Source organism: Hypanus sabinus, chromosome 13 (genome assembly GCF_030144855.1).
Source record: "Hypanus sabinus isolate sHypSab1 chromosome 13, sHypSab1.hap1, whole genome shotgun sequence".
NCBI lineage: Eukaryota > Metazoa > Chordata > Chondrichthyes > Myliobatiformes > Dasyatidae > Hypanus > Hypanus sabinus.
In genome coordinates this window covers 50,462,757-50,484,000 of record NC_082718.1, presented here as the reverse complement: position 1 = coordinate 50,484,000, position 21,244 = coordinate 50,462,757, and the positions used below count along the sequence as shown (strand labels likewise).

General features: G+C 37.4%; 1 protein-coding gene across 6 annotated transcripts in view; it reads left to right on the top strand.

Annotated features, from left to right (window-relative positions):
• The window catches only part of eps8a (epidermal growth factor receptor pathway substrate 8a), a 260,490-nt gene that overhangs the window by 223,794 nt on the left and 15,452 nt on the right, over positions 1-21,244 (top strand). For 4 of the 6 annotated variants that reach the window (XM_059987600.1, XM_059987602.1, XM_059987601.1 and 1 more), the window contains 5 exons: positions 183-366; positions 2,378-2,511; positions 12,238-12,349; positions 12,743-12,889; positions 19,831-20,041. In XM_059987600.1, the coding sequence (XP_059843583.1) occupies positions 183-366; positions 2,378-2,511; positions 12,238-12,349; positions 12,743-12,889; positions 19,831-20,041 (788 nt within the window). The other 2 variants (XM_059987604.1, XM_059987605.1) reach the window with 2 other exon arrangements.

Sequence of the window (21,244 nt, the reverse complement as noted above, 5' to 3'; positions counted from 1 at the left end):
ATACAGTATTTGCATGAACGTTTAAACCCCTCAATGCAGCCATTGCTTTCCATAGAAGTCGTAAATGGCTGTAATTGTTTTGCACTTATTAACCTTCTTATTGATAATATATACATAGTTCCAATTTTATGCTTTTAATAAAGGCTTGTTCATTTCACTAACCACCTTCTTGTTGGTTGTAGATCCGAGTGGCCTAAAGATCAGTTTATCCCTCCTTATGTGCCTCATTTTAGAAGTGGATGGCAACCTCCCTTATTGTCATTTTTGGGCACACCATGTGAACAGGAACTAAATAACTTGGCTGAATCGGTGGCGAATGCGGAGCATCAGCGAAGGCAAGAAGAACAGAGGCGACTGAGTGAAGAGGTACTTGCATTGGCTTAGTTTGTGCTTGCCTATTAATATGATTATATCATCAAACCAGGACAGTACCATAGATATTTAGTATTCTGGAAACCACATTGTCTTTTTAATGCTAACTGAAATGTCAAGGAAGTAATAGTAGGAAATCGATTACTTGAGAGGATGATTCTGTCTCTATGACACATTTTCAGTGTGAAGTGATATCAAAAGTGTCTGGTGGCACATTGTTGGAAAAAAGTTGCAATTTTTATTCCAACACACGTCCTTTGGCTATATATATTTGAGGTATGTTTTATAAGAAATATAGGTTCACCAAATGTAGAGGAATTTTCCAACTCTTGTGCTCTAAAAGTTGGATAAAATAACAGGTACTAATACAATGTCAGCTTTCGTCTTCCATGGCAGTGTTTAACAGCTCACATACTTGCCCCCACAGCTTAGCTTCTTCTTGTTCTTCAAGAGGTGTAATTAAAGATTGCATTAAAAGGATATTTCCTGACAAATCTGTAGAAGATGCACGAGAACATTGAAAGTAAAACTGTAATTATACTACATTAGGATGAATATGGTGAAGGGTACCAAAGAGAATTTTAAAAAATGACATATAGACACACAGACAAGGAACCATTACAATGCTGAATGGATGGCGAATGAGACATAAATGGGCATACAATATCCTGGACTTGAAAAATAAAGAGCCACCCACAGCATCAATTTAACAATATCTTGTCAGTTGTGTTGATTGGTGACAGAATTATCCACATTACGTAGTGATTAGACTTTAAAGGAACTATTTTGGCATGAATTGTGTTAATAAATGCAAAATCTTTTCCTCTTGATTAATTATAGAATCTAATATCATTATCTGTACCCCTTTACACAGATAAAAGCTATCGCTAGGCCAATATAAAAACATGATGGGGTTTATTTCTAATCTAGGTAATGTGGCAAAATCAGAAACTGATACTTTTACACAAATTAGTTAAAAGTTACAAATTTTTAACTCAAGCTCTTCTTTTAGACTTGTTGTATATTAGTAAAGAACATGAATTTGATAATTGTATAGGCCAACAGTATCCATACATTTTATGTAATTTTTAGGTCTAATGTATCCATATGCAAACTAAATTAAAAACAGTCTATAATAAACATGCACAGTGGTAGTTTGGCAAGGTATTCTGGTGAGCAGAATAAACTACAAATTGTAAATGAGCTAAGAAGTGAGTAGATAAATGAAAAATGTTTCATTTTTCATACGTTTCAAAATTTTCAGAAATTTTCAAAAATGTTTCGTACATCATACATGTAAAATGTATGATAGACTAAAGGGCCTGTTTTTGTGCTGTACTTTTCTCTGACCCTAACAATTTATTCTTGATTAATGTAATACTACTAGAATGACGCATCACTCTTACCAATAGGAGATGCTGTTGGCTTTTAATTTGACTTATGTCAAAACTGAAGATACTATTGTTTAAAGTTCAGTTAAATTAATTTGGATACTAGGAATTCCCTAAAAACATCTTTGTAATGTTGAACAACAAAATAGCTGTGAAACAATACAATTTAGGCAGTGTAGTAGGAGGCTATATTGAAATTAATTGGAGCATTTTATCTTTGTAAAAGCTTTTTAGGCAGCAATTTGTTAAGAAATTACTTTAGTTTTGTTCACCATGCAAAGCAGCTTTTTGTGTTTTTTTTAAACTAAAGTCAAAAAATTCATAGTAGCTGAGGTTCATGAGCCCATAGGTAATACAAAAACATAATCATCTTACAGTGGGACTCATTAAATTGTTAAATATGTGCGAGTTGTATGATGGCCAGGTATCCATTAGTGGTTTTAGTAAATCTAGCCCATCTGCATTTTCAGATCTTTATCTCAAAGTTGTGATTTCACAAACCCCCCATAGTAAATAGTTAATAAATTAATGACTTAAGTAGATTGTTGCTTTTACCTGATACTCAATTCATTTCAATGCTTGATCTGTGTATTCCATTGCTTTCTGTCTTTCAGCAAGCCACTTCACAGGAGCATCATTCCAGTGACGGGTATGCACACAGCAACTCGAATTACAAGAGGCGATCTCTGCAGCAGCAAGGAACAGATAATGCAGCCTTTAAGAGAAATAGTAGCCGACCTGTAGCTAGGTAACAGTTAAAGTATACATGTTGTGCTGTGGACAGTTGTCTTGACTTTGTTTAAATGAAGTCTTTATGCATGTAATTCTTTTCCCTCTCTGATCACTTTCTCACAAACTCTTGAAACCTGATACTGCTATTGAGATGGAAAGCTGTGTTACATTATATTTGCACTGTAGGTGTTACTGTCGTCTATTAAATAGTCATACAGTATTTGTTTAAAAAAGAATGAAACACTATTACAATGCTATTATGTGAGATATAATAACCCTCTGCTACCAATTTCTAACATTCCCTTTTTCTGTTATACTGTAGAGTAGATAATCTTACCATAACCTCAAAATATTTGTTTTACATTAGACATGCAGCTTGATCATAGTGCGTGTATTTGGCAACTTGAAGTATGTGCTTTATGCCATGGAGGACATTAACAGTACCACTCAAAATAAGTAGTTTGTTTTGTACTGACCTTGAAGTTATAGTAGAAATACAACTTGATATTTGAGCAAGAGATGGAAATCTGATTCAACTTCACTTTGGTATCAAGTGACAACTTAAATATTTGGTGATTTATTTCATATTTAATTTGATTTTCTTGCCAATAACTTTGATAAGTGACACTTCAATAAAAAGTGTTTTGTGCTGGCTTTTCTATAAGTAAAATAATTGTTGATCTTTACCTCAGCACTGTTTTCCCACATCCTTATAATTTTTTAAATTCCTTAACAATATATATTCCTTAACAATATATTCATTTTGAATAAAGGAACAATTTAATTCAAGATTATCCCCACAACCGTCTTGATTTGAGATTTCCAAAGGTTCTCTACCTTCTGGGTGAAGCTGTTTTTTTCTCATCTTTCTTGAATGGCCAACCGCTTACATTGGTGCTGCTTCCCAAATATTTCCTTTCATTCTAGAGAGAAAGGTAAATATCAACCCTGCATTTGCTCTGTCAAGCTCCTTAAGAATTTTGTCTGATCAATGAGGCTTACAACTCGACCCCAAAATACAAGACCAGAGTACTTAATCTCTATAAGATAAATTAGCCATCTCGGGCATGAATATGGTGAACGTTTGCTGCACTTCCTCTATTGCTCATCTAGTCTTTCTTAAGTAGAGACATGTGCGCATCTTGTATGCAGTCATCAGGGCCTTGTATCATTGGAGCAAGACATCCCTACTGTTGTATTCATTCCCCTTCAGTAAAGAACAGTTTGCCATTTGTCACTTTATTCCTTGCTGAAACCATGTTTTAATTTCCACTGTTGCATACCCAAGGATACTCAGACCTCTCTGAACACAGATATCTTATTCTTTGATTTGGAGGAAAAAAATCTCTGCCCTTCTATGTATATTTTTACCAATGTGGATGACCATATTATTTATCTCTCAGATTCTTACCTATTCACTTAGCTTGTCTGCAGCCTCTAAAACCTAACTGTGTCCAAATCATAACCCATTCTGCACCTAACCACAACTAGCCAACTTAGATGTACTCTTTATTCTCTCATCCAAATTATGATATTGATCATGAACAGCTGAGTCCCCAGCTCCAGTCCCTGTGTCAGATTACTGTCTCTCAATCTGAAAATCTAGTTACTCTTAAATACAAGAGATTCTATAGATACTGGAAATCCAGAGTAACACAAAAAATGTTGAAGGAAATAAGCAGGTCAAACAGCATCTATGGAGGGGATTAAAGAATCGAGGTTTCAGGCAGAGACTCATTAATCCTGGAAGTATATTCACCCTCAGTCTGACAGATTTCTTAAATACTAACTTCTTACTGATCTGAATCTGAGGATCTTATTGTCTTTAATGCTCCACTGTTAGTGTGGAGAATGACATTAAGTGTTGGTTTAATTTATATGGAATTTTGTTAATTCTTACTATAATTTCTGCTGTCTGTCTATAAATGACTCTCATTGATTTTGTACGTTTAGAGAAAATCCAACAATCTGCTTTTAATTTTGCTCACTTACTCTAAGGTTCACTTTCCCCTTATGCCTCAGTCCTGTTTTTTTTTGCTGAAATATGTTTTCACTATCCATTGACATTGCATGATTGCATTTCCAGTATTTCTCTTTTTGGTTTCAGTTCTCTAGCAGGGCCCTGACTTCCATTTCACAAAATTTTCATGTTCCACTGCTCATTTTCTTGCTGTCTAAATGGCCTGTATAAACTATCAGCTAGGTAGCTTTGTAAGTCCTATATTGCCATGGCAATCCTGGCCTCACCCCTTCAGAAATATTTCCCTTGTCTTATCCATCCATGCCTCTTCACTTCCTCTGCAAATTAAGACTGTTTTAATTTTCTCACTGTTCAGTTGTGAATCCTCAATATGAAACATTAACTTTGTTTTTCTTTCCACAGGCTCTATCTGACCTGAGGGTTTCCTTCATTCTGTTTTTATCATAGAGGTTGAATTGATTCACTCCATGCGACATAAAAATTGCTGAATACATCAACTGCCTGTAGAACTAGAGGCTTTTTCTCTAAAACTTGAAGCATATTACTAGAATACAGATATAACATGGGTATATGTTGGAAAATATGCAAGTGTGCCCATTTATATTCCATATCCATAAAATAATAAATCCTGTTTAGCTAGTTATTGTTCACTTAGACTGTTGTTAAATAGTAATATGATACCAGTAACAATTACTTACTAATAACCTGCTCATAATTATTTACTTCTGTTTTTCTTTTGCTCTTGACTCACCTTCATGTGATGTAAATGACAGACCTTGACATCAAGGCAGTGTTTGACTTTGTATGGCCACAGGAAGTGCCAACAAAACTGAAGCCAATCAGCATCAATTGACATCAGTTAGGTTCTGGGGTATGAATGAAATTGAGGGATATGGGATTAGCACTGGAAAGTGGAACTGAAGTGTACGATCACCTATAATATTGAATAGCAGAACTATTGGGGGGGGGTAAGCTCCATTTGTTGTGTCAAACATACTGCAAAAGGAGGATTGTTACTGCTGGAACTAGAGTATCTTGAGCCTCAGAGCATTGCTGTACTAGGTGCAAACATACAAATTAGGAGCCGCAATAGGTATCTTGAACTTGCATTGCCATTTGGTAAGATCATGGTTGATCCCATCTCTTCATTCCCTCCTACTTCAGTAATCTTCTTAGCCTCTTATGAAGATTAAGATGGAAGTGCAAAGAATCTCTCCATAAATAGTGGAAGGAGCAAACCATCTGACAAACTATTACATCTGTAAAAGCCTTCGGTTCCATTGCCCTTCAGGAATAGCTTCAAAGATTTCTGATGCTCTGAGAAGGAAATAAAAATGTACCAATGATCTGCCTTCCATAATATATGAAGTGGATTATATTCATTGCTAATTGCACATGGTTCAATTCCATTCATAATTAAGAAAATTTAAAACAATCTGTGCTTGTAGGCCATGGATGTGGACACCTTCCTGAGCTGGTGAATGGCAAGTAGAATTCACGCTACAAAAGTGCCAAGCAAAGTTAATCTCCAACAAGAGAGTGTAATATCACTGTAAAGACTTTTCTTTCAGCTATCAAGCTGCTGTACCTAATCCATACAAACAACTTCTTGAAGGTTCTCAGTGCTCATCAGCAGAACAAGATTGGGCAGGGGCACATCAGTGGCTTTCTATCCTGTAAAGAGTGGCTCTCCTCCTGTCATACAAGATTTCCCATTATTTACAAGGGGACAAGGAAGGTGCATGAGAGATTTTTTTTACTTATCTAATGAAAGGAGAAATCTGAACCAGAACAATGGGAGGAGTGACTCTGGTCAGAGTAAAATGAAACCAAAATTAACAGGTGAAACTAATGGCATGACGGTGTGACCTAGAAAGTGGAGAATTTTCTAATACCGTCTAGGTATATTTCCACAAGAAGGTATGTTGGGTGTTTATTAAGTAGCAAGAAGAGAAATGTGGTTTATTAGCATTAAAGAAGACAAACAGATACTGAAGCTGCAATACTAAATCCATTGGGTCAGCCACTCATTAACAGAAGATACTGCAAAAGTCTTGGTAGTGAAGATGAACAAAATTGAAGTCTATAGAATGAGAGGGTTAGGGACAGCATGGCTAAGAAATTAATTTCAGTGCAGAAATTTGAATCTCATGGTAAAAAAGTCAGTGTTATGGCCATCAATTTGATGTATATTGAATTCTGGGATAAATATGTTGAGAGTAAAATTTAAGAAACTGTCAATAATGCAAAATGGAAGAATGATAAATGGAAGGATAGCAACAGCCTGTAGGAGGAAATAAGCAGGTAGAAAAATAGTATCTAAATGTTGTTATCAAAGATAGTATTACATTTCAGTGGGCCATGCTTCATTCAGTCAGTGAAGCTAAACTTAAGCATAAAACATTCTTGAATGTTTATGTGGTTTGGTAGTACTCACTTTATGTGCCCCAAAATAATGCAATCTTCAAGCACCCCTGGTTGCCAATGAGGACATTAAGTTACTCTTCTGAATGTTATGGATGAACCTCTGGTTGCTATGTTAATCCAAGCTCTTCATACCATATCAAAGATAAAGTTGTTAAAATCAGCACTTTCACTTAGAGTATTTAACAGATTCAACAAATAAACTCAGCATAGCCTTCAAGCGTTGTTAATCATTATATAATACGCAGGAAGCTTGCAGGAGTTGATCATAGGTTTTATTAGTGCATGCATTTGTATGTGTGGGTTATTTTGAAGGTACTGCTTTAGACTTAATATGAAGCACTTTATTGTTCACAACAATATTTGTAAAGGATAAACACCTGCATGATGGGATGCTGTCTTTGTGTTTGAACAAATTGAATTTCATGCAAGCATTAGAAAATCTGCTCATTGAGTCTCACAGCACAGAGTCATCCATGCTAAACCAGGTGCCTGTCTATATTAATCCCATCTCTTGCATTAGGCCTATGTCTTCTGTTCCTTTCCTATTCTTGTAGTTGTCTAAAAGTTTTTAAAATGCTATATTTATAATTGCCTTCACCATCCCCTCTGGCAGCTTATTCATCACTCTCTGTGTGGAGGAACTTTCCCCTCAGATCTTCCTTAAATACTTCTCGCCCTTCCCCACCTCTTGATTTTGGATTGCCCAATGAAAAGAACTGTGACTATTAACCATATATATGCCTCTCAGTTTTTTTAAACATCTGTAATGTCATCTTTCAGGCCTGTTGTTTTCCAGGGAGAGTATTCCTAGCCTATCCAGTCTCTCCTTGTAACTAAACTCTCCATTCTAGTCAACATCCTGGTGAATTTCTTCTGCATTCTTTCAAGTACAGTCACATTCTTTCTATAACATGAATTGAACTGCACCCAGTTGTCCAAGTGTGGCCTAAACAATGTCTTGTACAGCTGAAGCATGATGTTACTACTCTTATAGACAGTACTCTTGCCTATGAAGGCCAGCATGCTAAATGCCTTCACTACCTTTATCCATCTTTGTTGCCATTTTCAGGAACCTATGTACATGCACTGCAAATGACCCCTGCATTCAATACATCTTTGGTCCCTGTCATTTACTCTATATATCCTGCCGGTATTACAGAATGCATCATCTCCAATAACTGGATTAGGTTGTTATCAGTTAACACTCTACCAAATCTTATGTTTGATCTGTATCCTTGAGCAATAATCCTCACTATTTACAACTCCAATTTCCGTGTATTCAGCAAGCTTACTTATCAGACCACAGACATTCTCGTATGACAAATGAAGATCCTGGCACCAATACCTGTGGTACATTGTTGGTTACAGACTTAACAGTCAGGGGGAAAAAAAACTGAATCACTATCCTTTGCCTCCCATTACCAAACCAGTTTTAGATAAAGTTTGCCAAAACGCCTTGGAATCCCATGTACCATAACTTTCTGGATTGCTGACTAAACACTTTACTGAAGTTTGCTACCATGCCTTCATCAATTTTCTTAGTATCCTCCTCAAAAAGAAAACCATCAGATTTGTGAAACAGGATTTTGCATGAACAGAAGCATACTGACTTCCCCTAATCAGTCCAAGTGATCATAAACAGTAACCTAAAATTTTTTTCCCAGTTGTTTCCCTATTACCAATGTAAAACTCACCTGCCTGGAGCTTCTTGGTTTTTCCCTAATGTCTTACTTAATTATAGGAACAATATGAGCTGCCCTCCAGTTTTCTTGTATCTCATCTGTGGCCAAAGATGGTGCAAAAATCTCCGTTACAGCACCAGTAATTTCCACCCATCCCATAAGACACTGGGAAAGATTGACCTTTGGGATTTGTCTTCTTACATCAAATTCTATCTGGCGACTTTGCTGAAAAGTCTGCAAAAAAAAAGCAAATTAACATCAGTGTCCTCTCCCAAGTCGACATCCCCAGCACCAGAACTTTATTTAGACTCAACCAACATAGTTAGGTGAGATCAACACCAGATGTGTTATTTTAAGTTTTGTTATGGGAAGAGTTTACTTAGCAGAAATGAATCAAGGGTGTGCTTAAAGCTACTTTTTAAAGTTTCACCATTCAAACTGCTGGGGATCTCTGACCTTTAACTACATGAAGTGGAGAAACATCATCAGGGATTGTATTGGAAACCTCGTGTTATGTCTTGGGAACACACAGGAGCACTGCATGTTACTTCACCAGCTATTCCATGCAGACTAATTTGCACAACATAGTCTTTATAGTCAATATAGTCTACAGTATCTCCTTCCTGCCGGATAGTAGGAGATCAAAGAGTTGATTGGATGGATGGGAGGGATCCTTGACAATGCTAAGACTCTGCATACACAGCTTGCTTAAGCCCCATCAATCCTACTGCGGCATAGGTCGCCAAAAGTAGCTCACCGAAGTCCTCTGTCCTGGGCCAGTCTTTCATGTTGTTTCTACGTGTAACCCATAATCTTGCTGAATCCTTTTTCTGTCAGGAATGGAGTCTTTAGAGCTTCTGTTGGCATTTCTGTAGCACTGGGCTTTTATGGGGTGGGGTTGCTAGCCCCATGCCTAACCCTCTTCTTTTCACAGCTGGGCTTGGACGTCCATGGTGGAGTTCTGCATACACAGTGCTTCAGATAAATATCTTAAATGGGTGGAAGAGAGGCCCCAATGATCCTCTCAGCTGTTCTTGCAATCTGTTGTAGGATCTTGTGATCATTTGCGTGCATTTCCTGTACCAGACGGTGATGGATTTGGTCAGGACACTCTCAATGGAACTTCTGTAAAAATTGGTTAGAATTGTGGGTGGGGGGGGGGTTGGAGGTGGAGCCTTGTTCATCTCAATATCCTCAGGAAGTGTCGATGTGCTGTGCTTTCTTGTCTAAGGAGATGGTGTAGATGGACCCGGTGAGATCATCCAATATTTGCACTTCCAGAAACTTGGTGCTCCTAACTCTCTCCATAGTAGCCATTCATGTGCAGTGAGGAGTGGTCAGCTTGCAACTTCCTAAAGTCCACAATCTTCTCTCTTGTTTTGTGCACATTGGGATTCAAGTTGACACCTGCCCTATCAAACCGCTCCCTCTGTGGAAGTTTTCTGTTCCTGCATTGATCTCATTGGTCATCTCTGAACTTGCAGGACCACAGTAGAAGCAAGTTATCCTCCATATCAGGAGAATGTCTTAAGAAGATGAAGATGCTCCGGAAACCAGAGCTCAATAGCTGCAGTATTTATATGGCCTGCCACACAGGCTACAGTGTGAGCCATCAGAGAATGGTGCTATATCTTGATGGGAAATGGAAGAGATTTGGGTTGGATGTGGAATCTATTAATAGAGCACAATTGTTAGAATGGCATTATTCAGTGCAATGATGAATCACTGTTATATTTAAAATAAGCTTTTGTTAACTTTTATATATTTCAGTAACTTTAGTGTTACCAAGCAATCTATGTATTGTTATTGTTGACTATTTTTCAAAGAAACTTTTTCTCAGCAAAATTAAAAATTTTGTTCAAGAAAGCAAATTTGAAATTTAATTTGGCACTTCTGAATTTGCATGATCCTCAAAATTAAATATTTAAGGTGAAAGAAATGAAGAGGCTAAATAACAATATTTTTCTTATTTCATTGAGTTTTCAGTTGAATTGCTATACATGTGCAAGGTGCATTTGAGGCATGTGATATTTTATTAACTGCTTGGCATGCAGCATAGATCACTTTGATATGAAGCTTTTGTGTTAATGTCAGAATTAACAAGAATAATATATATTAATATATTTCAGATCCTTTGGATCATGCTTTAACTTAACAGTGTTCTTTGTTTCTCTTACACTCAACTTTAATCAGTTTTCTTTTCTAACTTACACTATTCCTTTTTGATGCTGCTTCAAAGCATCCTAATGTTTGCTGTTTCTGAGTGCATTTCAGACAAAGTCAAAACTACTTTTCATGGTACATTAGAAGTTGCGCATCTGGCAAAAAAAGGATTGAATTTAGTTTTAAATATTATGTTTGTTTTTCTTATAACAGGAATGCAAGCAAATAATCTGAAATACTAAACATCGGCACTAAGAATTGAAATTCTGTTGTAAAGCTCACGCTTGGTTTGGCATTCTTTTTCCTCTACTGGATTCTAAAATGTTAACTTATTAGCTTCAAGTTTCATTTTAATGTTAGCACTGTTGAATTGTTCTTCATTACAATCAGATATGCTGCATGATCTTCTGCAAATTAATCTTATTTGTAAACCTACAGTATAATCAACACTTCTAATGTTATGACACCTTTTATTATTGGCAGTCCATTCAAGTACAGTTTGATTTTCAAAATTATTGCTTCTCTGTTTCAGTGGACATACAAGAAAGTACTGTATCTTTTACAGACATCCCTTGTTTAATTGATGTTGAAATGATTAATAATCTAGCAAAAATCTATTACCAATAGTTAAATACCAAATTTAATGCTATGGCTGGCCTATGTTCAGCTGTAAGTCCTTGCTTAATTGTTTGTATCAATGTCCTCTAGCTGTGAGGATCCAAAGCAATTCCATTCAGAAAGTAAAACTGATGTTTTATTTACCTCAATGTCACAGTGTAGGCTATTAAAGAAAGGCAATTTGGAGTGTGTTAAGTGATAATTAGCACAGCTTTGAATGTCCTTAAATTTTACATGGAATTGAACAAGGAAGGCCAGTCAGGCCTATACTGGAAACCTTGAAGACTTAAAAAAACATGGATGAGGATTTCTTTCACTAATGGGTTAAGACAGATGAAAATAGGTCAAGATGTACGACCAAAACCTGAAGTATGGTAAAATGACATCAAGGTTATGACCAACATGATTCAGTTCCAGGCATTTGGAGGGATGGTGTCTTACTTAGGTCAGGCAATATGGCTTGTGATGGGGACTGACATCAATAATTTAAGTCTTAAATGTTTGTTTAGAGGAAATTCCAACATTTTGGTGAACTTTAGATGTTGATAGCTTGGTGGAAAATTAGATAAGCAAGTTGTGTGACGCACTGATTTTTTTGCATTTCTTGTAATTTGGTATAATTGTTTGAATTGGGCCCTAATATTATAGATGTTTTTGTCTTTTTATTTTGAAAATATGGATAGGATTAAACCAAATTTTAATTCTATTATTTTTACACAAGTTTAACAATTCTTTATTGACAACCACTTCAAATTGCTATAAATCAAAGTTGCTCAGTACCTCACTCTTAATTGCATTTCTGTTAGGATATGGTCACTGCAACATAATCCCAGGTTTTCTAATTAATGTGACATTTTCTTTATTTTAACAGAAATTCTGAAGCTCATGTAAACATGGAATCTAAGACATTTGCCAAATCCAAGTATGACTTTGTGGCAAGAAACAGCAATGAACTGTCTGTTATGAAAGATGACTTGCTGGAGGTGAGGCCAGTACTGTCCACTATTTTGACATTTTCATTAACTCTTAAGGGAGATAGAAGTGTCTGAGATACTGAGTTGCATGAGTATAGTATCATTTGTGATTTCTGTATTGTTACATCTTTTAATCCTGAAGCAGTACAAAGGAAGATCCAACATTTACAGGGATAACATAATGAAATCTCCTAATTCCTTTCCTCTTGAATTATTGTTAATAATTTTATCTCAAGCTACATGGAAAAGAATTGCATTAATTTTTTAAAATGTAAAATAGTATGCAACTTGATGCCAGGGATTTTATGCTTAAGATGCTGGACTGGTAGTGTTTGGAGTTTGGTGCTATCCTAGTGTAAGATTTGAGGAAGGTTTTGACGTGCTGCTTCTACATTGTTGCAGATCATTGATGATAGGAAACAGTGGTGGAAGGTGAAAAATCAAAGTGGAATGTCTGGTTACGTGCCGAATAACATTCTGGATCTGGTACGGAACCCTTATGGAGCTGGTGAAGGAGTGCCTGAAGGTCTTTACAATCAAACAATTCAGGTAAGTGTTTTATCATGTATGTGAAAGATTTTCAATTATAGTCCAATAAATCAACTTAACTGCATTTTTATCTACTGTCTCGGCAGCTGTTGATGCCAAAGAGGGAATTTGAATTGTTCAAGGTAGGGCCATGGTTTGCCCTGTATGAGTGTTTCTTCCAAGCCTAAACTTACTCTCCTCAATCCTTTACTATCCCTTGAGCTGAAAACATTCTGTAGAAGCTTTCCAAGTTACACTTAGCTGCAGTCTTGGGCCTGATTTCTTAATTATTATTTTGCAGTATATATTAATAATACTTCATTCAAATTTAATGAATTAAAATATAATTAAAAATAGTCCAATGTTCATGTGTGCTGTATCCAACAGTGAGATGTTTTTTTTGTCCATTTATCAATAATTGATTCCTGTTCGCGGAATCTCATTGGAGATAGAAGAAAGATTTAGTGGTTGTAACACCACAGGAAAGGAGAAAATTGCAATCACTGAGAGGGGTAGATCACCAGTTTGAGTACAAAAGTGTATATTTTAAGTAAATATTAATAGGCTTTTTTATTTGGGAAGCAAGGAGGAATATTAATTACTTGCTGCAATAGGAAAACAGGCCAAGAATGCTGGAAGTCTAAAAGAAAATAAAGCTGCTCTTGTAGATTACTTTATCCTTTGACTGTAGTGTGCTGATGTCATTGCAGTTTCCAACCTGTTGTCTTCAGCTTGTTTAAACACTAGAGCTGATACTGAGTAATTTACATTGAGAATAATATTATAACCAAAAATATTGGTTATATTATACTAATAATGCCTTTTCACCAGATCATTCTTGAGGGGAAAGGAACTCCCATGTGCTAATGTTAATTTAAATTTACTTTTTTTTGGGGGGGGGGGGGGGAAGAAAAGTCACTGCAGCTGTTCACAGAGTCAGCCTTGAAGTATAGTCGAGCACAGTGTGGTTCCAAATTTGTTGGCAGATCTGCTGTAAGTTAACATCATTGCTCAACTAAAATAGATTAGCCCCTGGATTTTGATTATAAAGGTGTATCCAGCCTGAAATAGCCATAAGCAGTATGTGACAACAGTAATTAATGCTATGTATAGTGCAGTTCAGTTGAATATTAGGTCTTGCGTTTTCAATTTGGGATCAAGACAATTAAGGCACTTAAATCCATAGTGTAAACCGTATCGCTAATATTGTGTCCCTTTTTTGAGTATCTTTTTCATTTTCAAATAATGGTTGTTGATATTGTTTATACCACCTTTGATTATATATGTAACCATATAACCACATAACAATTACAGCATGGAATCAGGCCATCTTGGCCCTTTTAGTCCATGCTGAATGCTTTCTCTCATCTAGTCCCACTGACCTACACTCAGCCCATAACCCTGCATTCCTTTCCTGTCCATATACCTATCCAATTTTTTTTTAAATGACAATATCGAACCTGCCTCTACCACTTCTACTGGAAGCTCGTTCCACACAGCTACCACTCTCTTGAGTAAAGAAGCTCCCCCTCGTGTTACCCCTAAACTTTTGCCCCTTAACTCTCAACTCGTGTCCTCTTGTTTGAATCTCCCCTACTCTCAATGGAAAAAGCCTATCCATGTCAGCTCTATCTAACCCCCTCATAATTTTAAATACCTCTATCAAGTCCCCCTTCAACCTTCTACGCTTCAAAGAATAAAGACCTAACTTGTTCAAGCTTTGTCTGTAACTTAGGTGCTGAAACCCAGATAACATTCTAGTAAATCTCCTCTGTACTCTCTATATTTTGTTGACATCTTTCCTATAATTTGGTGGCCAGAACTGTATACAATACTCCAAATTTGGCCTCACCAATGCCTTGTACAATTTTAACATTATATCCCAACTCCTATACTCAATGCTCTGATTTAAAAAGGCCAGCAAACCAGAAGCTTTCTTCACCACCCTATCCACATGAGATTCCACCTTCAGGGAACTATGCACCATTATTCCTAGATCACTCTGTTCTACTGCATTCCTCAATGCTCTATCATTTACCACGTATGTCCTATTTTGATTAGTCCTACCAAAATGTAGCACCTCACCTCACATCACCTCATACCTCACAGCATTAAACTCCATCTGCCATCTTTCAGCCCTTTCTTCTCACTGGCCTAAATCTCTCTGCAAGCTTTGAAAACCTACTTCATTATCCACAACACCACCTATCTCAGTATCATCTGAAAATTATATTTTTGCAAATTGTTGAGCCTAGTTGGATGTTGTTATTCAGATGCCTGGGTGTCTTTGGTTAGCAACAGGAAGTTTGAATTAATAGTATTTTTGAAATAGTGTCTTCTCTGCAACTTCTTTGGAAAGCTTGCTTTAGTGTTCAAGCAAGTTAAAACTTAGCCATGCAGGTCTTTATTTACCATAAGTATAGTAATGGTGCCATTCACTACCTATTTCTATTAATTAACAAATAAAATATGAATATTTAATCAGATTTTGTTCATTTTATTCCAATTCATTACGATAGTTTAGCTATGTATGGTGCTCCTACAACAACAGCAGTTCTCATGAGTAGTTAAGAAACCCTGCTATAACGGTGACCTTGCCAACCATAGCCATAGAATTGTTAAAAAGAAACACATTCTTTGTAAGTAGCTTGCAGTAATTGAACTTCGTTATGTGCTTTTGCACAGACTTGCAGCATGTTTGATAATGAGGTAGTATTTGGATCCAAAAGACCAGTAAATGGTTTCTGATTAGATTAAATATTGTTTTTAACTACATGTAAAAACTGTGCAAGAAAGGCTTGGTAATCTACTTCTGTATCTTGCCACGAAAACCCTATAGAGAACCACACTATCCATAAAGTCTCCGTGAGTCGGCGACGATTTGACGGCACTCAACAACAACAACAAAAAATTATAAATAATTTGGTTGCATGCTTTCAAATCTGTTACTGCAGGCTGAAACATTCACATACACTTTAACATCTAAGTGTTTGTTGCATTTTCTAATGTCAGTTAAACAGGATGACACATCCATTTGAATTGCGTTTACCAGGTGGGAGGATACCTATTGTGACTGCATGGTTTTCCTCTGGGTGCTGTTTTTTTTTCCTCCCACAGTTCAAAGATGTACTGGTTTGTAGGTTAATTTGTCATTTTAACTTGTGATTAGACTAGGGTTACGAGGGTGGGTTGCTAGGCAGCACAGCTCATTGGACCCGAAGAGCTTGTTCTGCGTTGTATCTGTAAATTTAAAAAATAAATTATCACTGAGCTTTGGAGAGAAATTTGTTTTTGCAGCAGCAGTACAGTGCAAATACATAAAACTACAAAGTTATAATAAGTAATATTTTACAGTATAAAAATAGGTAGTGCAAAAAGTGAGGTAGTGTAAAAAGTGAGGGTAGTGTTCATGGGTTCATCATCCATTCAGTCTGAAGTTTCAACTCCATTGCTGTATATGAACAGCAGGGATTTGTTATCAACTAAGTCTGTGCATTTGTCCTCATTTCATGCCTTTTGTTTTGTTTTGGATCTTATTGGCATCAATCACCTCCTGACAGCAATTGCTTGGAGAACTATCTGAGGTAATTTCCATATTCTGCATGTTCTGTCCTCATTCAAGAGTGAGATTGTGTGCTGAAGGGTAAAGCTATAGCTCTTTGAAATATCTGATAGAAAACATTATTTCTTTTGTACAAAGTGTGAATATTAATGCTTTATACTAGTAATTAGCTTAATCGTATCTTCAGCTGACTAATTCATGTGTTTAATATCTGCTTTGCCCTGCAAAAAAATGTGATGCGGAGTCTGGCTCAAGGTGACAACCTGATCTGCTTTTTGTGTTACTTTGAATTGATTTTGAGAACACATGCTATTGTTCCAGCCTGGTGCACTTAGACCATGAATCTTGATGTTTCAACATGATCTTGAAAGTATTTGGGAATTTGGCCTGCAGTGTTTGTGCTCCTAATCCAAGAGAAAGAATTGCTGAGATTACTTATAAAGTTCATATTAAATTTATTATCAAAGTGCATATATGTCACCTGAGATTCATTTTCTTGTGGGCATTCACAGTAAGTACTAAGAAACACAATGGAGTTCATGAAAAACAGACAGCCAATGTGTAAAAGGCACCAAATTGTGCAAATGCAAAATAGAAAAGCAAAGCGATAATAAATATTGAGAAGATGTGTTGTAGAGTCCTTGAAAGTGAGTACATAGGTTGTGGAATCAGCTCAGTGATTTGAGTTTTCCATGCTGGTTCAGGAGCCTAACAGTAGAGGATTAATAACTGTTCCTGAACCTGATGATGTGGGAACCAAAACTCCTGTATCTTCTTTCCTGATGGTAGCAGTGAGAAGAGAGCATGGCCTGGATGGTATTGGTCCTTGATGATGGATGCAGCTTTACCTGTGATGGACTTGGCTGTATCCACCACTTTTTATAGGCACATAACACAAAGTACCAACCCTTCTAACAACGTTCGGCAACAGCACCACCACTAAACATGACTGAAAAGTCAAAGTTGCTGGTGCTGGAAATTTGAATTACAAGAGGAAAATGCTGGAAATATACCGCAGGGCAGACAGCATCTTTGGAGAGACAATCGGGGTCAACTGTTCTTGTCAATACAGGTAGTCCCTGAGTTACGAACATCCGACTTATGGACAACTCGTACTTGCGAACTGAGGAAGGAGAGCGCTGTCCACCATTTTATGTTGTGGCTATTGACACTGTGTTGAGTGTTTAACTTTGTATTTAAATTTTCTTAGTAAGATTCACCCTGACCCCCCCCCCCCCCCCACCCCCGGTTTTGGTCGGCTGGTGGCGCAGTGAGATCAGCGCTGGGCTGGAGGACGGAGGTTTCCGTGCCGGGTTAATGTTGCTCCAGTGACTCCCATACCATCCGTGCCCTGTTGATATTGAGCTCGCAACTTGACCTCGTAAAAAAAAACACTGCCACCTCCAGTTTAAATTCCCACACGGGATATTGTGGGTGATCAAATACGCAAACCCAGCACAGCCCCCACTTGTCCCATTCAGCCTGTCTCAGTGCGGTGGTCGTTAGGACCCAGCAGACCTCGGGATCCACTGCCCACAGTGTTTCTGTTCTGTTGACGGTGCGCAGTGGTCCTTAAGACCCAGCGGACCTCAAGAGCCGGCGGAGCTCGGGACCCACTGCCCGCAGTGTTTTTGTTCCGTTGACGGTGTGCGGTGGTCCTTAAGACCCAGCGGACCTTGGGAGCTGGCGGAGGTCAGGACCCGACGCCTGCAGTGTTTCTGTTCCATTGATGGGAAGCGATCATGCTTGAAAATAAAGTGGAAATAATAAAGTGTTTGGAAAGAGGTGAAATGCCATCGGTCATTAGAAAAGCGTTAGGCTACAGTCAGTCAATGATCGGAACAATTTTAAAGGATGACGGATAAAATGAGAATAATGGAGCATTTGAAAGGCCCTGCCCTGATGAAAGCTACAATTATTACTAAGCAACGCAGTGGTTTAATTATTGGAATACATACATTTCTTAAGTGTTTTATATGCATAGAAAGGTAAAATATATATTATATACTAAGACAAAAGTTTGACGGACGCTAAATAATACCGGATGTACTTGTTCTGATGGATGTACAAATCTGACTTAAGTACGGACTCAGGAACGGAATCCGGGGACTGCCTGTAATCTTTTCAGAAGCAGAATTGGAATCAGGTTTATTATCACCTGCATGTGTTGTGAAATTTTTTAACTTAGCAGCAGCAGTTCAATGTAATACATGATATAGAAGAAAAGAAGTAAAAATAAATAAGTAAATCAATTACAATATATATACATTGAAATTCTGCAAAAACAGAAATATATATATTAAAAAAGTGAGATAGTGTTCATGGGTTCAATGTCCATTTAGGAATTGGATGGCAGAGGGGAAGAAGCTGTTCCTGAATTGCTGAGTGTGTGCCTTCAGACTTCTGTACCTCCTACCTGATGGTAACGATGAGAAAAGGACATGTTCTGGCTGCTGGGGGTCCTTGATAATGGATTCTGCCTTTCTGAGACACTGCTCCTAGAAGATGTCCTGGGTACTTTGTAAGCTAGTACCCAAGCTGGAGCTGACTAAATTTATGACCATCTGCAGCTTCTTTCAGTCCTGTGCAGTGCCCCCCCCCCCCGATACCTGACAGTGAAGCAACCTGTCAGAATGCTCTCCATGGTATATCTATAGAAGTTTTTGAGTGTTTTTGTTGACATGCCAGATCTGTTCAAACTCCTAATGAAGTATAGTCACTGTCTTGCTGCCTTTATAGCTGCATTAGTATGTCCAATAGAAGATACATAATTGGTCCTAAAACTTGACTTTGTGTCTGTCTCCTCAGATGCAGCCTGACATGCTGATTAAGAGGATTGTAATACCTCCCCACCCATCTTCCTGATATGGCTGTTAACAACATTCCACTATTTTCTTAATTAAAACACTGCAGTGCTTTAAAAAAAATTAAAATGTTGAAACTGTAGTTCCTTCCCTTCTAAGTGCATGAGATTTCAATTTGATTTCGCCTAACTTCCCTTCCGCTATTTTCAATAGCTCATGATGTAGTGAGATATTTATTCACAGGAATCAGCAAGTTGTGCAGTCGAAAGGAGTTAAATTTTGTAAATGTTCATCTTGGGAATATTACTGATGTTACTAATATAAATTTAGAAATCACATCGCATTTTTATTAATGGTGAGCAGGGAGATTATTGAAGAAGATGTGCAATAAGTAACATTTTTTTGGATCCACATTTAGATTCAAACATTATTAGATCTGAGCATTATGATTTTTATCCAATTACATGTATGCTGATAACTTCCATGTCTATAACTCAACTATTTCCCATTGAAGTCTTTCAGTTTGCAGCTATTTGCTTTGTCTTTATTTTGGTGAGGAAACATTAATTTTAAATGTTTTGTTTTGTCATTTACAGAAACAGAAGTTGGATTACATTGCAAGAAGTCCAGCTGCAATACCCCCTGCTCCTTCGCCCCCACCTGCACACATTTCTGCCTCTACATCCCCATTTGCGAGTGTAGCTAAAGGATCGTCTAAAAATGTCAGTCGTCAGAACAGTAGCAGTTCTATTGAAAGTACTGGCACACAAAAGGATGTTCAGAGAGATGGGCGCACACCACTGAGCCGTAAGTTAACTGAAGCACAGAAAAGTTCTGTTGCAATTTAATCAAGCGAATAATTCTAATAATTTAATTATTGGTGATCAAATTGAAAGCAAGAATGGAATATTTGTTAACTATTGCACATGCTAACAGATTCAAAGTACATTTATTTTCAAAGTATGTATGTAATATACAACCCTGAGATCCCCCACAGATAGCCACGAAACCATGGAACCTGTTCAAAGAAAAGAAAACACCACCCCCCCCACAAATTGCGCAAATGGCAACAAAGCCCCCCCCCCCAAAAAATGGAATATACAACATAAAATTGAAAGAGTCCAGCCATATTCAGTTCAGCTCAGTTCATTATCTGTAGACAGCCCTAATCAAAGTTATGCAAAATAGTAACAGAAAAAAAGCACCAGAAATACATCATAACATGAACTACAGAGTAAAATACTTTGCCCAAGACCCAGAACTCCATCACCATCCACCAACAACATTAAGTGGGGGGGGGGGAGGGGAAGAGGGAGAAGAAGGAGGGAGAGAGACTCCATTCAAATGCAGGGACCTTCCTTTGGGTGCAGTGAGCAAGAGGATGGTAGATGGGGCAGAAAACCTGTGAGCCTTATGCACTCACCTCGATTTTGATCTTCCTTAGTGATTTAATTGGCGGGATCGTCCAGAAATGGAGTACATAATGGGCTTGTGCCTGTCTCCAGACTTCTTGATCTCAAAGCCACATACTTTGTTCAAAGTCTTGTGGAACCCTCTTAAAGACAACAAAGCACTGGACCGCTCAGTTGGCCCAAAAGCACACCACCAAAAATGTAGATCACAGGCTCCAACAGTAGTGCAACCACATTTGAAAGAAGATGTAAAATAAATGACGGAGGTAGAGAGGATGTCACCCTTGGTCACGTCGTTTACTGGAGCCCTCTTCTTCCAGAGCTAAATACTATTTGTTAGTACAGTTGGCCCTCCTTATCCATGGGCTCCGCATGCGTGGATTCAACCAACCACGGATCAGGAAAACCCAGAAGTTCTCTCTCCAGCACTCGTTGTTTGAGCATGTACAGACTTTTTTCTTGTCATTATTCCCTAAAGAATACAGTATAATAACTATTTACATTGCATTTACATTGTATTAGGTATTATAAGTAATCTAGAGATGATTTAAAAGTACAGGCAGTCTCTGAGTTATGAACGAGTTCCGTTCCTGAGTCC